The sequence below is a fragment of the Hyperolius riggenbachi genome, chromosome 12 (assembly GCF_040937935.1).
Source record: "Hyperolius riggenbachi isolate aHypRig1 chromosome 12, aHypRig1.pri, whole genome shotgun sequence".
Classification (NCBI taxonomy): Eukaryota; Metazoa; Chordata; class Amphibia; order Anura; family Hyperoliidae; genus Hyperolius; species Hyperolius riggenbachi.
The window spans coordinates 136,758,168-136,777,797 of NC_090657.1; the positions used below are offsets into that span (position 1 = coordinate 136,758,168).

The 19,630-nt window shown below is 42.9% G+C and overlaps 1 protein-coding gene across 4 annotated transcripts in view; it reads right to left on the bottom strand.

Moving 5' to 3' along the window:
• Positions 1-19,630, bottom strand: part of SLC12A5 (solute carrier family 12 member 5) — a 223,109-nt gene that overhangs the window by 70,941 nt on the left and 132,538 nt on the right. For all 4 annotated transcript variants that reach the window (XM_068263355.1, XM_068263356.1, XM_068263354.1 and 1 more), the window contains exon 10: positions 9,246-9,344. In XM_068263355.1, coding sequence (XP_068119456.1) covers positions 9,246-9,344 — 99 coding nt within the window. The remainder of the gene's footprint in view (positions 1-9,245; positions 9,345-19,630) is intronic.

A 19,630-nucleotide genomic window follows, 5' to 3' on the forward strand; every position in this document is an offset into this window, starting at 1 on the left:
TTAACCTCCCTGACGTTCAATTTCCCCAGGATTTCTGTGCAAAAAGTGATAATTTATTTTTAAAACTTTTTTCCCCTGTAACTTGCCAAAATATGTCAAGCAAGGGTCTAGTATACAGTGCAGGAGAGTATTGATGTGTATGCACGTTTATACTGTTCACAGCATGTTTTGTATGGACGGATATATCTGTCCATACCACTAGGAAGGTTTTAAAGGAAACCTGTAATTTTGTTTAAAAAAAAGTTTCACTTATCTGGGGCTTCTGCCAGCCCCCTGCATCCCACCTGTGCTTGTGTGCCCGTACTCAAGGATCCTCGGCTAAGTTTCTTCAGTCGCTGGCCACTGCGTCTGTGCAGCCCTGGACGCACGCATCCTCGTTTGCGGGGAGCATCCTGTGCAGGCGAAGTACGAGGTTTTCTCGTACCTGGCCTGCGCAGGACGCTCCCGTCGACAAGAGTGTGACCGAGGAAGCGTACAGCCAGGGCCGCGCAGGTGCAGTGGACATCAACTTGCAAGTCGGTGAAGCCAAAACTGAGCTGCAGCGGGAGACAGGAGAATGAGGCCTGGAACCCACTAGAGCGTTTTTTTAAGCGTTTAGGGAGCGCTTTAAATCACTAGCGTTTTCCCAAAACGCTCTGCCAAAGTAAATGGATGAGGAAGATTCCACTACAGCGATTGCGATTAAGCAAATCACAAACGCAGGACATGCAGCATTTTGGGAGTGTTTCCATTCTAATGAAATGTATAGGAGCAGGGAAATGGCTCCCAAAACCGCTTGCACAACTATATCACAAATCGCTAGCGCTTTGCGCTTTCTAGTGGATTCCAGGCCTGAGTACTGGCGTGGGCACAGGATGGTACCTACATCTGCACCAAGTTAATTTAAGTAAGTTAATTTTTTTTTTTAAGGTTACAGGTTTTCTTTAAGAAAATGCTGTTTTTGGGAGACACTGGGTTTGTGTATACAATTTAGAAAGGACTGTGAACCTGGAAATGCATACATACACACATGTATGTATATATGTGTAACACAAACCTCTCCCCATAAGGAGTACATTTGAAATCAGCGCCGGTAGACGTGGGCGCAGGATACAGCGGTATATAGCTGATCCTGCTTCTGCACAAGTCCGGGCCGATTACTATTCCCCCTCCAGGCCGACATGGATAGTGGGGGAATGAAATAATTCGGCTTCCAGCGATTGCTGGAGGCCGAATTATTATGTTTTTAAGCAACTCACTGAGCGCTTCAATAGGAATGATTCCTATTGAAGTCTATGGAGGCGCCGGCTGCGCCCAAATCTAGCAGCGCTGAAAAGCACTGCTCCGCCCCATAAGGCATGTTTGTGATCGTGTACTGTTGATGGAAGCTGGGGTTTGGGTAAGTGTAATTACTTAGCTGCTACGAGATTGCTGTTAGCTGCACAAGGCATGAGTCTTTATTACTCATTATCAACACCTGCTACAAAATTGCAACCTCTGTTATACTGACACAGCAGGATTTCCCATAAGGTTAGTAAATTCAGTGGTGTGATTTTAGCCTTGTTCAGTGCCCACTAAGGCCTCGATTCATAAAAGTGCCTGCGAGCGGGGAAAGTCGAGCGGGGAAACACCGCTGTCGGTATTTCTGCCTTCAGGGTGGTAATTCATAAAAATTTAGCTAGTTGTGACAGGCGTGCGGAGATACTCCGCTGTAGGCAGGCGTTAGGCTGTCGGGAGACATGCGGAAACAGGAGAAGCAGGCGGAATCCCTCCGTGCGGTGTTCTCTCTGCAGCTGCTTGGGAGGTCTGTCCCATTCACTGCAACGGATTCCGCACGCTTCTCGCCACATCAGAGGTAGCGGTAATACCCGTCCGCATACCGCTACCTCTAATCTTTATGAATTGACATTTGTTACTTTTGCTGTGATAATCACAGCGCAAGGCGGTGATTTATCACTCTGCTCGTGGATGTCGGCTTTTCATGCAGAAAAAGCCTTTATGAATACAGATTTGGCTGTGTGGTCGGTAAAGTGAGCCGTTTTCAGCATTTCCTCATGCGGAAATGCTTTATGAATCGAGGCCTATGAGTTGTTTCTAATAAACTAGGGCCACCCTGAGACACACCTCCACTACATTATAAACCTCTCAGTAACCCTCAGTATAATGTATTAGAATTCTGCTGAGAATGGCAAACCTCATCACAGTAGACAACTGTAATTTGAGTTCAAATTTGCTGAATCATTTTTTTTTTATAACCCCACTAGAAAGACTTGTCTTAGTAAATCAAGCCATAAAAGTTAGTTGTTTTTTTTTAAATCCAGGATGGCTGGTGATTATCAGAAAAAAACTGCTGCTCACTGCAGATGCCGGCATGAGACTGAAATCATACAGCTGTACCGTTTGCTCGCCTTTCAGCAATCCCTGCTGTGTTAATATGACAGGTGAGGACTGCAATCTTTTATCAGCTAGCAGCAGCACTTTTTTTGTTTTAGGCTGCTTTCACAGTGCGACGTTACAGCAGCCCCTAACGCAGAACAACTGACAGTAATGATAAATCAATGGGCTGTTCACAGCGCCCACGTTGCATTGGAGTATAATGCAGCACATTAAATGAAAGTGCAGCATGCTGTGCGTTATAGTCGTATTTCGCTGAGTTAGAATGTTTGTACATGCTCAGTAAGGTTTTTTTTTTCTTTAAATGCGCCGTTTTCGTTCCATCAATATGCTTCAAAAAGTACGCATCAAGAGACGCATAACGCAGTTCAATGTAACGTCCATCTTCAAAGCTAACATGGGTTGCGTTAGGGGCACATTATGCAACCTTAACGTTGCATCAAACGCAATGTCTTAGTGTGAAAGAGCCCTAAATCCATTCTAGGTTTTTAAAGTCACTTGTAACATTGCCAGTTTTAAGGATGCTTTAATAAGTCAGGCTCCTGGTGTTATTTCCAGGAGGAGTAAACAGCAATGGCAGCCAATATACTGTATTCTCTCAAATTACCTATAGACAGGGCCGTTTCTTGGGCAGTGCAGGCAGGGTGACCGCTCTTGGAGCAGACTGGCAAGTAGAAGGGGGGTGCAGGCAGAAGGACATAACTGCAAGGGAGCTGGTGAAGCGTTGTGTAGCCAAATGGAAGAAGAAAGATTACCAGCTTGATCACCTTCCTTGACTTCTCCTGTGCTGCCTGCGTTAGACATCAGGTCATCATAACGTCACCACCACGTGATGACACCTGATGTCCTGTAGTGGTACTGCAGACTGTCAGTGCGCGGCGCCCATTAAGGAGTCGGCTTTCCGGGCTCTCTTCACCTGTGTGTTATCCTGGTCCCTGCTTCCTCCTGGATGAGTGGCTGGTCACTACTAAGTACGCAGATCTTCTTGTGACCTGTGTCTGTTTGACTGAGGGGGGGGGGCACAATTTTTACACCCTCACCCTGGGTGCATTTTAGACTAGAAACTGCCCTGCCTATAGATTTCCATGTAAAGATAACGGTACCTTTAGGGCCCATTTCCACCGGTTGCGAAATCGTAGTACTGAAATCAATGCAGTTTCAATGGAATAGTTAACATTCAATGCCTTTTTTTGTAGTCCATTGCGACCTGAAAAAAAATGGGACAGCTTGCTGCAGATTTTTGGGCACAAGTCTAGTTTACAAGACTCAGCAGGAAATCTCATCGGGAAAGTCCACTATTGTGATTAGGTAGAAGCACCCTCTCGAAGTGCTAGGTTTCAGATAGGTTGTAGTAAACCACGCCTGCACTATTTGGCCAATAACAATGCTTTGTGCTGTACAGGGTGCTTGTGATTGGAAAACTGTTCTTTATGAGATGTCCCCTAAACTAAAGCCAATTTTTGCACTACACCTCCATTTCTCATCTAATGATCATCAATTACTCTAGACGTATGCAAAAATTTGCATGAGAATTCACATAGGGAAAAACTTATACGAAATGGAATATCCTTGTGCAGTCAGGGCCTTGGGCTAAGGCCCCGTTCACACTTGCGGTTTTGTCAAAACCGCACCGGATGTCCGGACCGCACCGTATCCGGACCGGACCTGATCCGTACGGTTCCTATCCGGATCCGGTCCGGATCCGGTCCGTTTGCATCCTGTTTTCGTGCGGTGTGAACACGGTTGCGGTCCGGATCCGGTTTCTTAAGGAGATAACAACCTGTAAATACCTGGGGTCTGGGAGGTCAGCAGAAGGGTCTGGGGTCATTGTTGGAGACAGGTGGACGTGTGGAGACCATCCGTGGATACAGAGACTGCAGTTGGGACCATGGATCCAGGCATTTTTCGTATACCTGGGAATTCTCTGTTGTTCGCCTCCTCGTTATCAGACTTATATCAGACATGTTGCTGCCTAGAGCTCCAGCATGAAATCGCTGCTGCCCCACTCTGTGAACTCCATGTGGTCCCCATCCAAAATGCATAGGAAGTGGGGTAGAACGTCCGGTTTTTGTAGCCAGTGTGTTGTGCGCTCTCCGGTTCTCATTACTTTGTATTGGCCGGATGGTGCAGTCCGGCTCCGCCCCGGATACGGCTGCCGGAGGAGCCGGACCAAAAAATAGCGCATGTTGGAACGGACGCCGGAGTCCGGATCCGGTCCGGCTCCGGCAGAACGGACGCATGTGAACGGACGCATAGGCTTTCATTGCTATTGCCGTGCGTCCGTTCCGTCCGTTCTGCAAGCGGTCCGGCTCCGGCACGGCGATTCCGGACGGCCACCGCTAATGTGAACCGGGCCTAAGTTCACACTGTGGGTTGCACCATGTGTGTTATTTTCATAGCTAGAGCAATTGCTGTGTTACGTGCTCATTATCGCATGTTATCCAGAAACGCACTTAAAGTGTGTTAAGAGAACATAGTCCATTACCATGCAATCATCCAAATTACAGGTAAAGATACAGAAACCCTTTATGTCTGTGGTAGACCGCAATGAAGCTATCTCATATTGGAGTGATTCCAATACATTTTTGAATTTTTAGGATTTAATCAAAATATAAAATATATAGGAAATCTACTCAAAGATTGTCTATGTTGGGCTTTTGTGGAAGCAGCTAGTAGGTTAAAAAATGCGCGTTCACCGTTGAATTAGGATGCACTTACTTGTATACAGAATTATGTAATATATAACTGAATGGTGTAACTTAAGATAGGAGTATTTTTTAAGAGGACAGATATATATTAAAGCTTTTTATTGGTATAAAGGTGTTATATCACCTGTAATTATGCTATACCAGGTTATATGATGTCCTTATTAAGGTCTAAAAAGGGAGGATTGGGGCTAATACCAGGGGTATGAGGCCCTGTTCACAGTGGTCAGTTGCACTGCAGAATAATTCTGCATGTCAACTCACTGCCTATACAATTCTATTGGGGCTGTTCACAGTACTGTGCTGTAACTGATCACGTTACTCTGTTCTGCCTGTTCAGTAAGCAGAACCTATTCAGTAGGAGACCTCAGGCAAGTCTCCCTAACACTGCTACTGCCTATAGAGCACATCCTAGTAGCTGCAGCTCTGGCGCTTTGAGCCCCCGCTAGGAGAAAAGCGCAATATAAATGTTATTTGTCTTGTCTTATTCTAACTTGCTGCAGGCAGGCTTTGTATTAAAGTTTCAGTGATGACTGTGATGACACATCAGTCATTATAACGCATGCGTTATGCAACTGAACACTGTGAACCTAGCCTAAAACAAAATCCAAGTTTCTTATTCTACTTTTTTAACCACTGCAATTCAAGATATTAACATGTCCATTCAATTGTTTGGGCAGTGAGTGCACATGTAGCAACGTGGCTCAATGTGCATAGTGGGAGCTAACTTTAAAGACAAATTCACACTTGCAAATTGTTGTGCTACACATTGCTATGGGATACATTGGTGGACCCCTTTAGTAAATATAGTACTGAAGGACTATGGCAGCACATTATGGATCAAAGTGCAGAACTTTAACCATGCCATGCTGCAAAGCACTGTAATTAGTTATTTAACCAGTTATGCCACTTGCGGAAGTATATTTATGTCCCGTAGGACTTTAGTTCCTGCCCAGGGGAGTAGATATACGACCACCATGATCGCCCGCCTTGTGCGCATGTTCTCACTGATGCCCGTTCGTACACAGATCAGTGAACGGGAACACAGTTCATAGTTACATAGATTTTTGGGTTGAAAAAAAACATACATCCATCGAGTTCAACCAGAGAACAAAGTACAACACCAGCCTGCTCCCTCACATATCCCTGTTGATCCAGAGGAAGGCCAAAAACCCTCACAAGGCATGGTCCAATTAGCCTCAAAAGGAAAAATATTCCTTCCCGACTCCAGATGGCAATCAGATAAAATCCCTGGATCAACATCATTGGGCATTCCTAGTAATTATAGCCATGGATGTCTTTCAACGCAAGGAAAGCATCTAAGCCCTCTTTAAATGCAGGTATAGAATTTGCCATAACTACTTCCTGTGGCAATGCATTCCACATCTTAATCACTCTTACTGTAAAGAACCCTTTCCTAAATAAATGGCTTAAATGTTTTTCCTCCATCATGTCCTCTAGTCCTTTGAGAAGGACTAGGGACAAAAAGCTCATCCGCCAAGCTTTTAAATTGCCCTCTGATGTATTTATACATGTTAATTAGATCCCCTCTAAGGCGTCTTTTCTCTAGACTAAATAAACCCAGTTTATCTAACCTTTCTTGGTAAGTGAGACCTTCCATCCCACGTATCAATTTTGTTGCTCGTCTCTGCACCTGCTCTAAAACTGCAATATCTCTCCTGTAATGTGGTGCCCAGAACTGAATTGCATATTCTAGATTAGAGATGTCGCGAACCTTCGATTTTCGGTTCGCGAACCTCCGCGAAAGGTTCGGTTCGCGAAAAAGTTTGCGAACCGCAATAGACTTCAATGGGGAGGCGAACTTTGAAAATTTGAAAAAATTCTACCGGCTGCAAAAATGATAGAAAACATGTTTTAAAGGCTCTAATACCTGGAGGCCCACCCTCCACCCCTTCTACCTATTCCCTTTTCCAGGAGGGAGGAGGGTCTCATCTGCCAGGGAATTATACTATTTCAAAAACCAGTTTACATACCATGGCTGGGAATCGAACCCAGATCTCACTGTGTGGTGGGCAAGTCACCCTAACCGCTGTACCACAACAGTACTAACTGAAGCTGGCCTAGCATTTACTATTTATGCTCAATGCAATAGAAACATTAGGTTGCTTAAAGGGAACCTTAACTGAGAGTGATATGGATGTTTCCTGTAAACAATACCAGTTGCCTGGCAGTCCAGCTGATCTCTGTGACTGCAAAAGTGGCTGAATCACACCCTGAAACAAGCATGCAGCTAATCCAGTCTGACTTCAGTCAGAGCACCTGATCTGCATGCTTGTTCAGGGGCTGTGGCTAAAAGTATATAGGTAAGGGGGGGAGGGTGGAGGGAAGCAGCTGTCCCTTAAGTAATTAGTGAAGGCAGACAAGTGAGTGAAATGGCATAAGGACCTTGCTTGGAGGAACTCCAGCAGTGAGAGCAGTGTGTTTGGCAATAATGTGACTGCTGACTGTGATGTAGAGGATCAAAGTTTTGCTCAATACAGCATTATGGGGCGAATCGAACTTCCGCAAAACGAACCCCCAAAGTTCGCCTGGAACCGTTCGCTGGCGAACAGTTCGCTACATCTCTATTCCAGATGTGGCCCTACTAGAGAGTTAAACAGGGGCAATATTATGCTAGCATCACAAGTTTTTATTTTTATTTTAATGCATCCCAAAATTTTATTAACCTTAGCTACAGCGGCTTGGCATTGAATACGATTATTTAACTTGTTGTCAATAAGTACTCCTAAGTCCTTCTCCAAGTTTGATGTACCCAACTGTATTCCATTTATTTTGTATGGTGCTAGACCATTGGTACGACCAAAATGCATGACTTTACATTTTTCAACATTGAATTTCATCTGCCATTTATGTGCCCACATAGCCATCATATCCAGATCCTTTTGCAATATGTCACTATCTTCCTGAGAGTTGATGATTCTGCACAATTTTTGTATCATCTGCAAAAATAGCAACATTGCTTTCTACTGCATCTACTAGGTCATTAATAAATAAATTGAAGAGCACTGAACCCAGTACAGACCCCTGTGGGACCCCACTGCTAACAGTCTCCCATTTTGAGTACGATCCATTGACCACAACTCTTTGTTTTCTGTCCATTGACAGTTCCCTATCCATGCACACAGACTCTTCCCCAGTCCTTGCATCCTCAACTTTTGCACCAGACTTTTGTGTGGAACAGTGTCGAAGGCCTTTGCAAAGTCCAAGTATATCACATCTACAGCGTTCCCAATATCCACATTAGTGTTCACTACCTCATAAAAGCTGAGCATGTTAGTCAAACAGGACCTGTCTTTAGTAAACCCATGTTGATGCTGAGAAATAAGTCACCCATTTTGAGTATGATCCATTGACCACAACTCTTTGTTCCCATTTACTGATCTAAGTGCCTGTGATTAATGATCCCCAGCATCAACGAGATGCCGGTGGTCATTGAGTAAACTGAAACTAATACATACTCTCATTGCTTCCTGTTAGCATACTAACAGTACGCACAGGAAGATAAAGTGGGGGAACATCTAGTGCCCAAATAGTAAAAATACACCCTGCATACATTACATTTAATAAAAATACATAAAATACCTCATAAATTAACCCCTTACCTCCCCTCACAGTTACCAAAATAAAACGCTTGTATAAAAAGTGACATCTAAAAAAAAATACATAGTTACATTAGGGACTCAACTTTTTATTATGTATTTTACTGTTATTTTTGCAAATAAGGGCTTGTAATTAGTGACACCTTTATTTCCAAATAAAATATTGTCGCCATACATTGTACTAGGGACAACATTTAAATGTAATAACCGGGACAAATGGGCAAATAAAATGTTTGGGGTTTATTATCCCCACAGCACATTTTATTTTAAAACTATAATAGCTAAAAAAAAAATGAGAAAAAATAATTTTTTCAACATTTTTTCTTATTATTTCCGTTGCTAAAATGCATTTAGAATATAATTCTTAGCAAAATGTACCAACCAAAGAAAGCCTAATTAGTAGCAAAAAAAACAAGAGATAGATTGTTTAGTTGTGATAAGTAGTGATAAAGTTATTAGCAAATGAATGGGAAGAGCGCTGAAATGTGAAAATTACTCTGATACATAAGGGGAAAAACCCCTCAGTAGTTAAGTGGTTAAAGGATACACACAAAAGAAGTGGTGGCAATAGCCATAATGGTTCCTACAGGAATGGACTTTTGGGCATCACGGAGATCTCCAGACCTGTTAGAACCAGCCATGATACCTGTAGTGAGGGAAAAAAAATAAGTCAGAGCTATATAGATAACGCAATGCTTAAACAATATACACAAAGTGATCTCTGTTAGTTGACTAAACATTTTACAGTACTAGCTTATTAATTGTGTTATTAGTGGTAAAGCCCAATAATCAGACCATTAAGAGCGCAAAAACTGCTGAGCCACCTGCTGCTCAGGCAGTTCTGTGTAGAGTCTTAAACTGACAGCGCGCTGAAACTAACCCTAGTTTTACACTGGGGCATTGCGTACCATGTACAACACAGGACACCATTGGAGGGGAAAAGTCAAGTTGCACATTATGCATGTGACGTTTCATATACAGTGGGGAATACACTTCACACAAAGACTTCACTTTGCAACTGTAAATTCACATGTTGTCCTGTACCGCATAGCAGTCTATATTCAATTCACTATTTCTCCTGAGTTTTCTCCTAGGTGATATGTTTACAACTTGTCATAAAATGCCTTTTAAACCACAGGCAAGCAAGAAAATACTCAAAATAATTTTAACAGTACTTTTCCAGCAACTTTTGAGTACTTTTTTCAATTGTAAAATGCTGAAAAGTTATTTTATTTTAAAGAGAAGATGAAAATTATCTCCTAGGGGATAATTCAGAAGAAAAAGTTATTTGCATATGGCTACTCAACAGCACTGAAAAGACTTGGTGTTTCTTTAACAGTTTCACAGCATCAGAACTTTGTTTTTCTTACCCAAGCCTCATTTTTAGCTGCATAGAAGAAAACTGCCAGGGCATTTTCCCCTGATGCTGTGCAAAGCATGATGAGATTTCTGATGTTGTTGTTCTCCTGCTGTTTTTGCGCAATTTGTTTTTTTAATTTTGAATCCTAGTGTGTGCAGCTGGGAGGGGTGATCAGGACACAGGACAGTTGGATCTGTGTCTCATGCTCCCTGTCACCTCCTTTCAACCAAAAAAATTGCTATCCCCATGAAAAAGATGCCTGCCCCATGACATTACAAACATTTGCCTGTTCTTTTAAAACAGGGTAGGTAAGAGATTAAACTACCTATCTATTTTAATTAACATAACTAATGTAACTTAATGACAGTATGTTTATTTAGGCTGAAAGAGAATCAGAGGTGGTTTCTTATAATCCTAAGAGCACACAGAGGCTGGGTCTACATATAATTCCCAGCCTCTGTTGCTCTACTGATCCCCCCCTGCGCTCTGCTGTCCCCCATAAATCACTCAACCGTGCTAGCGACACGCAGCATGTCGCATCTGGCTGTCTCGCCGCTCCCCCGCCTCCTCTATGTCGCCGCTCCCCGCCTGCATCTCTTCCCTCCAATCAGCGGGGAGAAATGCGGGTGGGGAGCGGCGCTATGGAGGAAACAGGGGAGCGGCAAGACTGACACTAGCAAAGGTAAACAGCCGGCTGCGACACTCTGCGCGTCACTAGCATGGTTGGGTGATTTTAAGGGGCATAGCAGAGAACGGGAAGGGGGGGGGGGGCTTAGGGGAGATCAGTATAGCAACAGAGGCTGGGGATTATATGCAGACCCAGCCTCTGTAGGCTCTTAGGATTATTGGAAACCACCTCAGGTTCTCTTTAAGTTCCCCTTTAAGTTACTCCAATGGATTCCATCATAGTGCAATGCTAACCTGCGGATGCGAACATAACATTACAATATAATTGCATTGCCTTTGCTATGCAATTATATTGACGAATCCAACTCACCACAATGAGTCAGAGTAAATGTAGCCAAACATGTAACATTTTACTAATAGCTTTTGTAAGCAGGCAGAATTTAGACATCAACATTTAACTTATGCAAAAACGAGGCGGAGGGGTTGCGCATCCTTAAAAACATGCTGCAATTGACTGGTTAATCACTCAGGCGCGCACCACCTCTACTAAACTCAGAATGCATGCTCTGCGTCCAAACAAATGCTACATATATTATACTATGGAGGAACTTTAGCTTCCACTATAGTTTGCATGCAAAGTATATACTAGATTATTCCACCACGATGAGGTAACCCTCCGGGCAAGAGGCCTAACTTAAGTTAAGACAACATATGTATAACGCTGGGAGCAGCTAGGCAAAAATGTGTAACATAGCGTTTGAAATCTCACACGTCAGTTCTTTCGCAGTTCTTTAGCTAAAAAAAGCCTGGTTTCAAAAGTCCCATAAGAAGTAACGTAACAGTGTAATATTTCAAACGGTCTGTGCTGAAAATGTGCCGTGGAATCTGTGATGAAACTTCTTGATAGCTACTGTGGTACTGTACTTAGCATACTTTGGTCAGAGACAGATGCCTATCCTGTCTTAATTGCACTCTTCCTCCATGCTATGCTTGTTCAACTGTCACTGCTGTCCATCTGTATAACATGTCAGCTTGAGCATCCATTGCTTCAGACATTTTAAATCTTATTAGATCTAAATATAAACCAAAGAAAAAAAAAGCTGGGTAGAGCTACTTCAACAAATTCATGTATTTCATCTGACTTGTCTGAGGATCAAACAGAAACAGTTTGTGTGAATGTTACCACTTCTCTAAAGCCCATCTCTGGTAACTGAACTCAACATAACAATTTTCTGGGGGAAGGTATATTATGGGGTGGGGTGTTAGGCCTGGGACCCACTTGTTGATCAGCGAAGTGCGTCTACTTTACAAATTGAATTTATGGTGATGTAGTGAATAGTAGGGCCAGGATACTAACTGCTTTGAGTTTGTGTGTTTCCGTGGGTTTTACCCAGGTACTTCACTTTCCCTAACATACCTCAGCTGAGAAACGTCTAGCATGTATATGGCGGCCCCCAATCCAGCCAGCCCATCCAAGGTGTCGGCGAGAGATCCAGACTGCCAGATCATCTCGCCCTAGCCCTGACCAACTCCATTGTTCTCTATCCTTCCCCCTCCCACTCTCTACTGCTTCATCTTGCGTCATACCCCCCCCCCCCCCCCCCCCCTTGAGCATAGGCCCTGGTCTGTCACCCAAAGGATCCCAATGATAGGGATTAGATTGTGACCTCCTCTGAGGGACAGTTAGTGACATGGCTATGTTTTCACTTTGCGGAAGATATTGATGCTATGTAAATTCATGGTAATAAAAACAAATTGGGCCATAAGCAATTCACTTTTTCTCCTGAGTTTTCTCCCAGGAGATAATTTCAATGTAAATTATGGTAACTTTTTTAGCACTTTGCAATGGAAAAAGCCAAACCAAAAAGTACTGTCAAAATTATTTTGAGTATTTATTTGCTTGCTGGGGGTGTAAAAGGCATTTTATTTACAAGTTGTGAAAATATCCCCTAGGAGAAAATTCAGGTGAAAAAGTGAATTGCATATGGCCCCTATGGGATAATGGGCACTGTTTTGTGCAATGTAACTCTGTGCGGTTCGAAGTCAAACAATTCACACCTCATCAGCTGCAATGCAACAAGTTCTGTTACAATGCAGAACATGCTGTGCCTTGCTAGAATCAACCACTGATGCACTCAATTTTAGTCAATGAAGGTGCACAATGGTCAGTTGCTTATTTGACATGGCATGCTATTGCAAATGTTGCATTTGATTGTGTAACATGTACGTTATACTAAGCAATATAAACTAGCCTTAGGTCTGAAACCCATTAGGAGCGCTTTTCTGAGCGCTTTGTGATTTGAAAAGCTCTTGCTAATGTAGTGCTATGGGTGTGATTCCACTGCTAGAGGGGTGTGATTTTATAAAAATCCCCCATAGGCTTGCATTAGCAAGAGCTTTTTCAAATCCACTAGCGCTTAGAAAGGCTTCTAGTGGGTTTGAGCCCTTAGTTTGGTTCAGTTGCTATAGAAGCAGAAATCAGCAAGGCAGGAAAGGGAAGTGCGCTTGTACAGCTTTTTGAAGGGGGAAAATTTCAAGACCCAATGAAAATATTTTCTAATAATAATGGATTTTGCAATGCTGTCCCATTCCTGTGACCGAAGTTCACTGCAGCACTGAAGACCATGTAAGGACTGGATTTCCGAGAGATTTGAGACCACACATAAAATAAAGAACGTTCTGTATTGTTCACTCACACCTTGCCTCACACTTTCACCGTTTTTTCACCCGTAGCCTAAGCCTTTATTTAGCCAGAGGTGGGAAACAATTTCTGTTCTTCGTTAAGAGTCTGGCTTGTCTTCTTCCCTTCCACATTTTAATTAGCTTACAGGCATTGTGAAGAAACTCTGCTGTGTCTGCCCGAGCCTACCCTTCCTGTAACTGCTGTTTCTAGGTGCCTGCTTTCAAAGAATTTGCTTATTAAATCACTCGGCAGAAGTGATAACATGGGTTCTCATTAAAGCTCAATTAACTCAAACTGTGAAAAGTGATTAAAAAATATTGTCAGCCAGAATATTCTCATGCTCAAATTACATCCTCCTACTGATACTCCTCTCCTAATCAAACGCGAGGCAGGTGGGATCGATGGAAGACACAAGCTGCTGAGTGCAATAAAGAGGAGAATGAAGATTGTATCTCCTTGATAAGCTGGAATACACAGGTACCCATGGGAGAAAGGGAGTCATCAATTACATCAACCTACTACACTGAAAGTCTCTTTACAGGGAAACTGTAGACTATTTTCTCGCTAAGCTTATTTTGCGCTAAGACTTAAATGCTCTTCTTAAAGTTAACCTGAACCGAGTAAAATTATTTAAAATAAACACATAATGTACCTGTAAATGAATATTACATACACCCCCCACGAAACTCACCATTTCTTCTTACAATGATCGCATCAGTTCTGACAACATCTTGTCAGACTTGTCTTTGAGGAAGCTGAAAGCCTTGGGGCCTTTTTTCACTATTTCAGTTGCTGTCAGTCAGGGGTGCTTCTAAGGGTTTTGTGGCCACAAGCGTCACATAATTTGCAAGTGGTTTCTCCACTTTGCTTTATGTTTGGCCCACTCTAGTCTACGAAGAATGCTATATTGAATGTGAAGCCCTTGATTACCAAGGAAGCCATATAGAGCAAGGAGGGGGAAAACACTAGACATCAGGGAAATGTATATGGGAGGGAGGAGGGCCATTAGACATCAGGGAATTTTTTTAAGGATGGGGTGTGGCCACTAGACTTTGGGGTCAATTCATAAAAGGCTGTGCTGGAAAAACATCTTGTCGGGAAAATACCGCATTTGGTATTTTAGACTTTAGTGTGCTAATTCATAAAAATGTTTACAGTTGCAAAAGAAGTTCAGGGATTTCCCGAACTACGCTGGCAGTAACATGATAAGTTGCCTGAGTTGATAAATTTTCTCTGTGCAGAGACAGCGTTACAATACAAGAGGCATCCCCAACTTCCCTTTAGATATGCATTGTTTTGTTATACTGCTTCTGTTTGCCCTGAATCTGCGCTGAATATGTCTATTAGTCTTTCTAAACAATCTATTTAATTGCCACAGCTTAAAGAATTTCAAGAAATGTTACACATGCAGGCTTTCTGATGTAAAAAAACATATGAAAACAGGTACCCAAGAGGTTAAAAAACACAGCCTGAGGTATTCTAGGAAGCCTTGTTTGTTCTGTTCTCACCTCTGCTGCCTTGGAGATCTGTCTCCATTAACTTTGCTCTTATCCGCACCCTTATTACCTTTTCAAAGCATGCGGTATTCTCCATCCCAATACTGCCTGCTCTAATCTTTATGAATTGACATTTACTGACATGTGCTGGAGGTGTTCACCGCACAAGGCGATAATTTACCTCACTGCTCGGGAATGTCATCTTTTCATGCACTAACAGCTTTTATGAATTGACATTTGGCTAAGTGTTCGGTAAAGTCAGCTGTTTTCAGCATTACCACATGCAGTAATGCTTTATGAATCAAGGCCAATGAGTTTGGCCAGCAACTTCATCTAGGTGTTTAATTCCAGCCCATTTTATATTCAAGTTTGACACCCCCGTTCTAAATGAAGCTATTTAAAGGAATACTATCGATCTATGCATTTATTTTTAAATGCTGTATGTTGTAGCACACATTAGGACAAGTACTAGGAGCAATTTTATTCCTCACACAGCTGTTCCTCTCAGCTGTAAAATCCTCCGTCAGTTTTGGATACAAAATGTATCTAAATACTGACGGCTCCCAGAGGGATGTCTCTGCACAGGGGAGTTGCTATCAACTCCTCAGTTTATGGTTTAATTATCACCTTGCTGAAAGAATCTTATTGATATGGTGGTAAGGGTTAAAGATTCGAGCAATGTGTGTTTATTATCTGTGCTTCTCTTGACTGATAAAGATACTAATAATGCTAATTGTAAACAGTGGTCTGCCCCTCTCAGCAGCTTGTAAAGTGGATGCAGCCTGGAGTAAATCATCGTCATAAGCAGGCAGCCAGGCAACCAGTCTGAGTGTAAACACAGACTAATGTTATGCTGGGCATTCACTATTCGTTTTTCACTTATCAATAGAGCCGCTGATGGCTCGATTGATAATATCCGACAGGTCCGATGACCCGCCGGATAGATTCCCCGCTCGATCCCCGCGGGCGGACAATAGCGGGGAATCGAGTGGAAGATAAGGAGCACCCGCGGGGACGAGCGGGAATCGATCCGGCCACCCGCGGGGAAGTGGCGGGAGTCGATCCGCCGGCTAATTGAGTCGCAGGGTCGACCCGTGTATGCCCAGCATTATAGCTAGTTATATTCCAGCAATATTACAGCTCATTTAGTTACCGGTTACCACCTCAGATCAGCCTATTTCTCCTCATGTCCCCTGCATGCTGTGAGTGACACGGTGAAATATATTTGTGAGCTGTGTGAGAAATGAATTTTTAAGCAGGGATAGCAGGAGAGAGACCTGGGTGAATAAATAAAGTGCCCCTACCACTAGTGGTAATGTGTAATTGTAAATGCCACTGCACCAATGGTAAAAGTCAGGATGTGCTGTAATCGCCCCTGGAGTCACAGGTAAACCGCAAAGTACTCCATATGATCCGCACCCATCCAAAATGTGTCTTTATTTATAGCTCTTTAAAACATGGTACAAAAGTATAAAAAGTCCATCAGTGGGTCTGTACAAAGTGATATCACTTTGCACAGACCCACTGATGGACTTTTTATACTTTTGTACCATGTTTTAAAGAGCTATAAATAAAGACACATTTTGGATGGTGCAGATCATATGGAGTACTAGTGGTAATGTGTACACTAATATAGAGTATTGAAAAAAAAAGTTGTTTCAATCGATAGTATTCCTTTAACCACATTTTTAATTGCTTACACATAGCTTATGTGTGGAAATAGAGCATTAAAAAGGGATTAGTTTAAACGACACCTGAAGTTTGTGGAATATGGAGACTGCCCTATTTACTTCCTTTTTAAACACTTCTAGTTGCCTGGTGTCCTGCTCATCTTTCAGGCATCAGTAATATCTGTATCACCCACCTGAAATGCAGCAAATTTCGTCAAACTTCAGTCAGATATCTGATCTGATCAGGGTCTATAGCTATAAGTATTTGAGGCAGAGGATCAGCAGGACAGCCAGGGAATTCACATTAACCACTTCAGGGCCACAGGTTTTACGTCCCCAAAGACCGGGCCATTTTTGTAAAATAGGCCACTGCAGCTTTAAGGCCTATTTTTAAGTTACATTAGTTATGTTAATTAAAATATGTAATATAATATCTTACCCACCCTGTTTTGAAAGAACAGGCTAATGTTTGTGATTTCATGGGGGCAGCCATCTTTTTCATGGGGCTGTCATCTTTTTGGTTGAATGGAGGTGAAGGGAGCATGAGACACAGTTCCAACTGTCCTGTGTCCTGATCACCCTTCCCATCTGCGTGCGCTAGGCTTCAAATCTCAAGTTATTATTATTATTATTATTATTTGTTGTATTTATAAAGCGCCAACATATTACGCAGCGCTGGACAATAAATATATACAATGATACAAGGATGACATACATAGGGTTATACACATAGAACAAAGTTATACATACAAATTGTACAAAATACATGATCATGCAATATGGGCTGGTTAGGTAGGCCCAGTAATACAAGTACAGGCTGTCATAGGACAGGAGCACATGATCCTGTAGATTACACTAGGGAGTGGAGGACCCTGCCAGAGGCTTACAATCTAAAGGGAGGGGTGGAAACACTAGGGGGGGGGGGGGCTGTTAAATATTCCTTAGAGAGTTACTGTGTGGTAGGAGGTGGGTAGGCCATCATAAAGAGGTGGGTTTTGAGGGCTTGCTTGAATGTGTTGAAAGAGGGAGCAAGTCTGATGGGTGGTGGAAGGGCATTCCAGAGGGTGGGGGCAGCTCTTGAGAAATCCTGCAGGCGGGCATGGGAGTGTGAAATGTGTGGGGTGGTGAGGCGAAGGTCGTTGGAGGAACGGAGGGGGCGACCTGGTGTATACTTGTGAACAAGCTCCGAGATGTAGGTAGGGCAGGTTTTGTGCACAGATTTATACGCCAGGCATAGAATCTTGAAACTTATCCTGAAACGGATAGGGAGCCAGTGCAGGGATTCACAAAGGGGAGATGTGGATGCAGAGCGGTGCGAAGAATGGATGAGTCTTGCAGCCGCGTTCATCACTGATTGAAGGGGGGCAGTGCGTTTCAGGGGGAGGCCAGAAAGGAGGGAATTACAGTAATCAAGGCGGGAGATGATGAGGGCATGGATGAGCAGTTTGGTCGTGTCCGGGGTTAAAGGAGAGGATGTTTTGGATGTGTGGGATAAAGTAGAGGTCAGAGTCCAAGGTGACACCCAGACAGCGGGCCTGGTAGGTAGGGACAATGGTTGTGTTGTCGATTGTGAGGTGGAAATCTGGGATGGGTGCAGCAGCATGGGGTGGAAAGATCAGGAGCTCAGTTTTGTCTAGGTTAAGCTTTAGGAACCTAGCTGACATCCAGGAGGAAATTGCTGAGAGACACGAGGAGACCTTGTTTATGGTGGTGGATGAGAGATCGGGGGTATGAAGGTAAATATGAGTGTCATCTGCATAAAGGTGGTAATTGAAGCCCAGGGAGGAGATAAGCTTGCCAATTGAAGAAGTGTATATGGAGAAAAGAAGGGGGCCTAGAACAGAGCCCTGGGGGACCCCAACTGAGAGGGGGGCAGGGGTTGAGGAGGAGCCATTGAAGGAAGTGATGAAGGAGCGATTGGATAGGTAGGAGGAGATCCAGGCCAAGGCAAGACCATGGATGCCCATGGACTGTAGTGATTGGAGGAGGAGGGAGTGGTCAAAAAAAAAAAAAAACAACAAAGTTGCGCCAAAACAGCAGAAGGAGAACAACATCATCAGAAATGCCATCATGCTTTGCCCAGCATCAAGGGAAAAATGCCCGGGCAAATTTCTTTGATGGGGTGAAGCTTAGCTTCTGTGCAGCTAAAAGTGAGGCTTGGGTAAGAAAAACAAAGTTCTGATGCTGTGAAACTGTTGGTTAAAGAAACACCAAGCCTTTTCAGTGTTGCTGAGTAGATTTTTAGCCTGGAGGTTCACTTTAATATAGTTTTAAAATCCCTAAGCTGTGGCAGTGATGCCTTTTATGTTATACTTCCAATCAACAAGATTGTTATATGCAAATTAGAGAAGCTGGAGCCTGTGGAATTATCAACTGAGGAGTTGGCAGATTTTTTACCATCTTCACAGCCCTGATTAAACACACCTGAAGTGAAAGGGATATGGAGGCTGCCATATGTATGCCATAGTAACATTACCAGTTGTCTGTCCTGCTGTTCTTTCTGGTATCAGAAGGGTCTGAATCACACACCTGAAACAAGCATGCAGCAAATCCAGTCAAACTTCAGTCAATCATCTATCCAGCATGTTTGTTTTCCTGGTCAAGGGCTACAATTATTGGTGGCAGGGAATCAGCAGGACAGCCAGGCTATTTGCATTGCTCAAAAGGAAATAAATATGGCAGCCTTTATATTTCTCTCACTTCAGGTGTCTTATAACGTTCGCAGCAGGTATCTGTCTCCCTTTTTTTCTTTTACAATACTTTCTTTTTAAAGTATAGCATAAAACAATGGTTTTTTTAAATGAATATAAGACTGTGTCTTAATTTAGGCTTTTTAGAGTTACTATTCAAACTCACATGTGCTGTATAAACTCAGCTGTGTTTTTATTTTTATTTTAAATTAAATATACATGTTTGTAAAACTGCCACTAGAGGGAGAGCTTTTACATCACATCAATCACTCTGCCTTGCTGATTTACCAACTGCTGAGATATGGGGTACAAACAGCAAAAAATCTCACCTTTTCATCAAGTCATGGAGAATGTAGTTCACCCAAAAATCAATGGTCAAATGGAGAGGTTTTTAAAAGAGAACTTT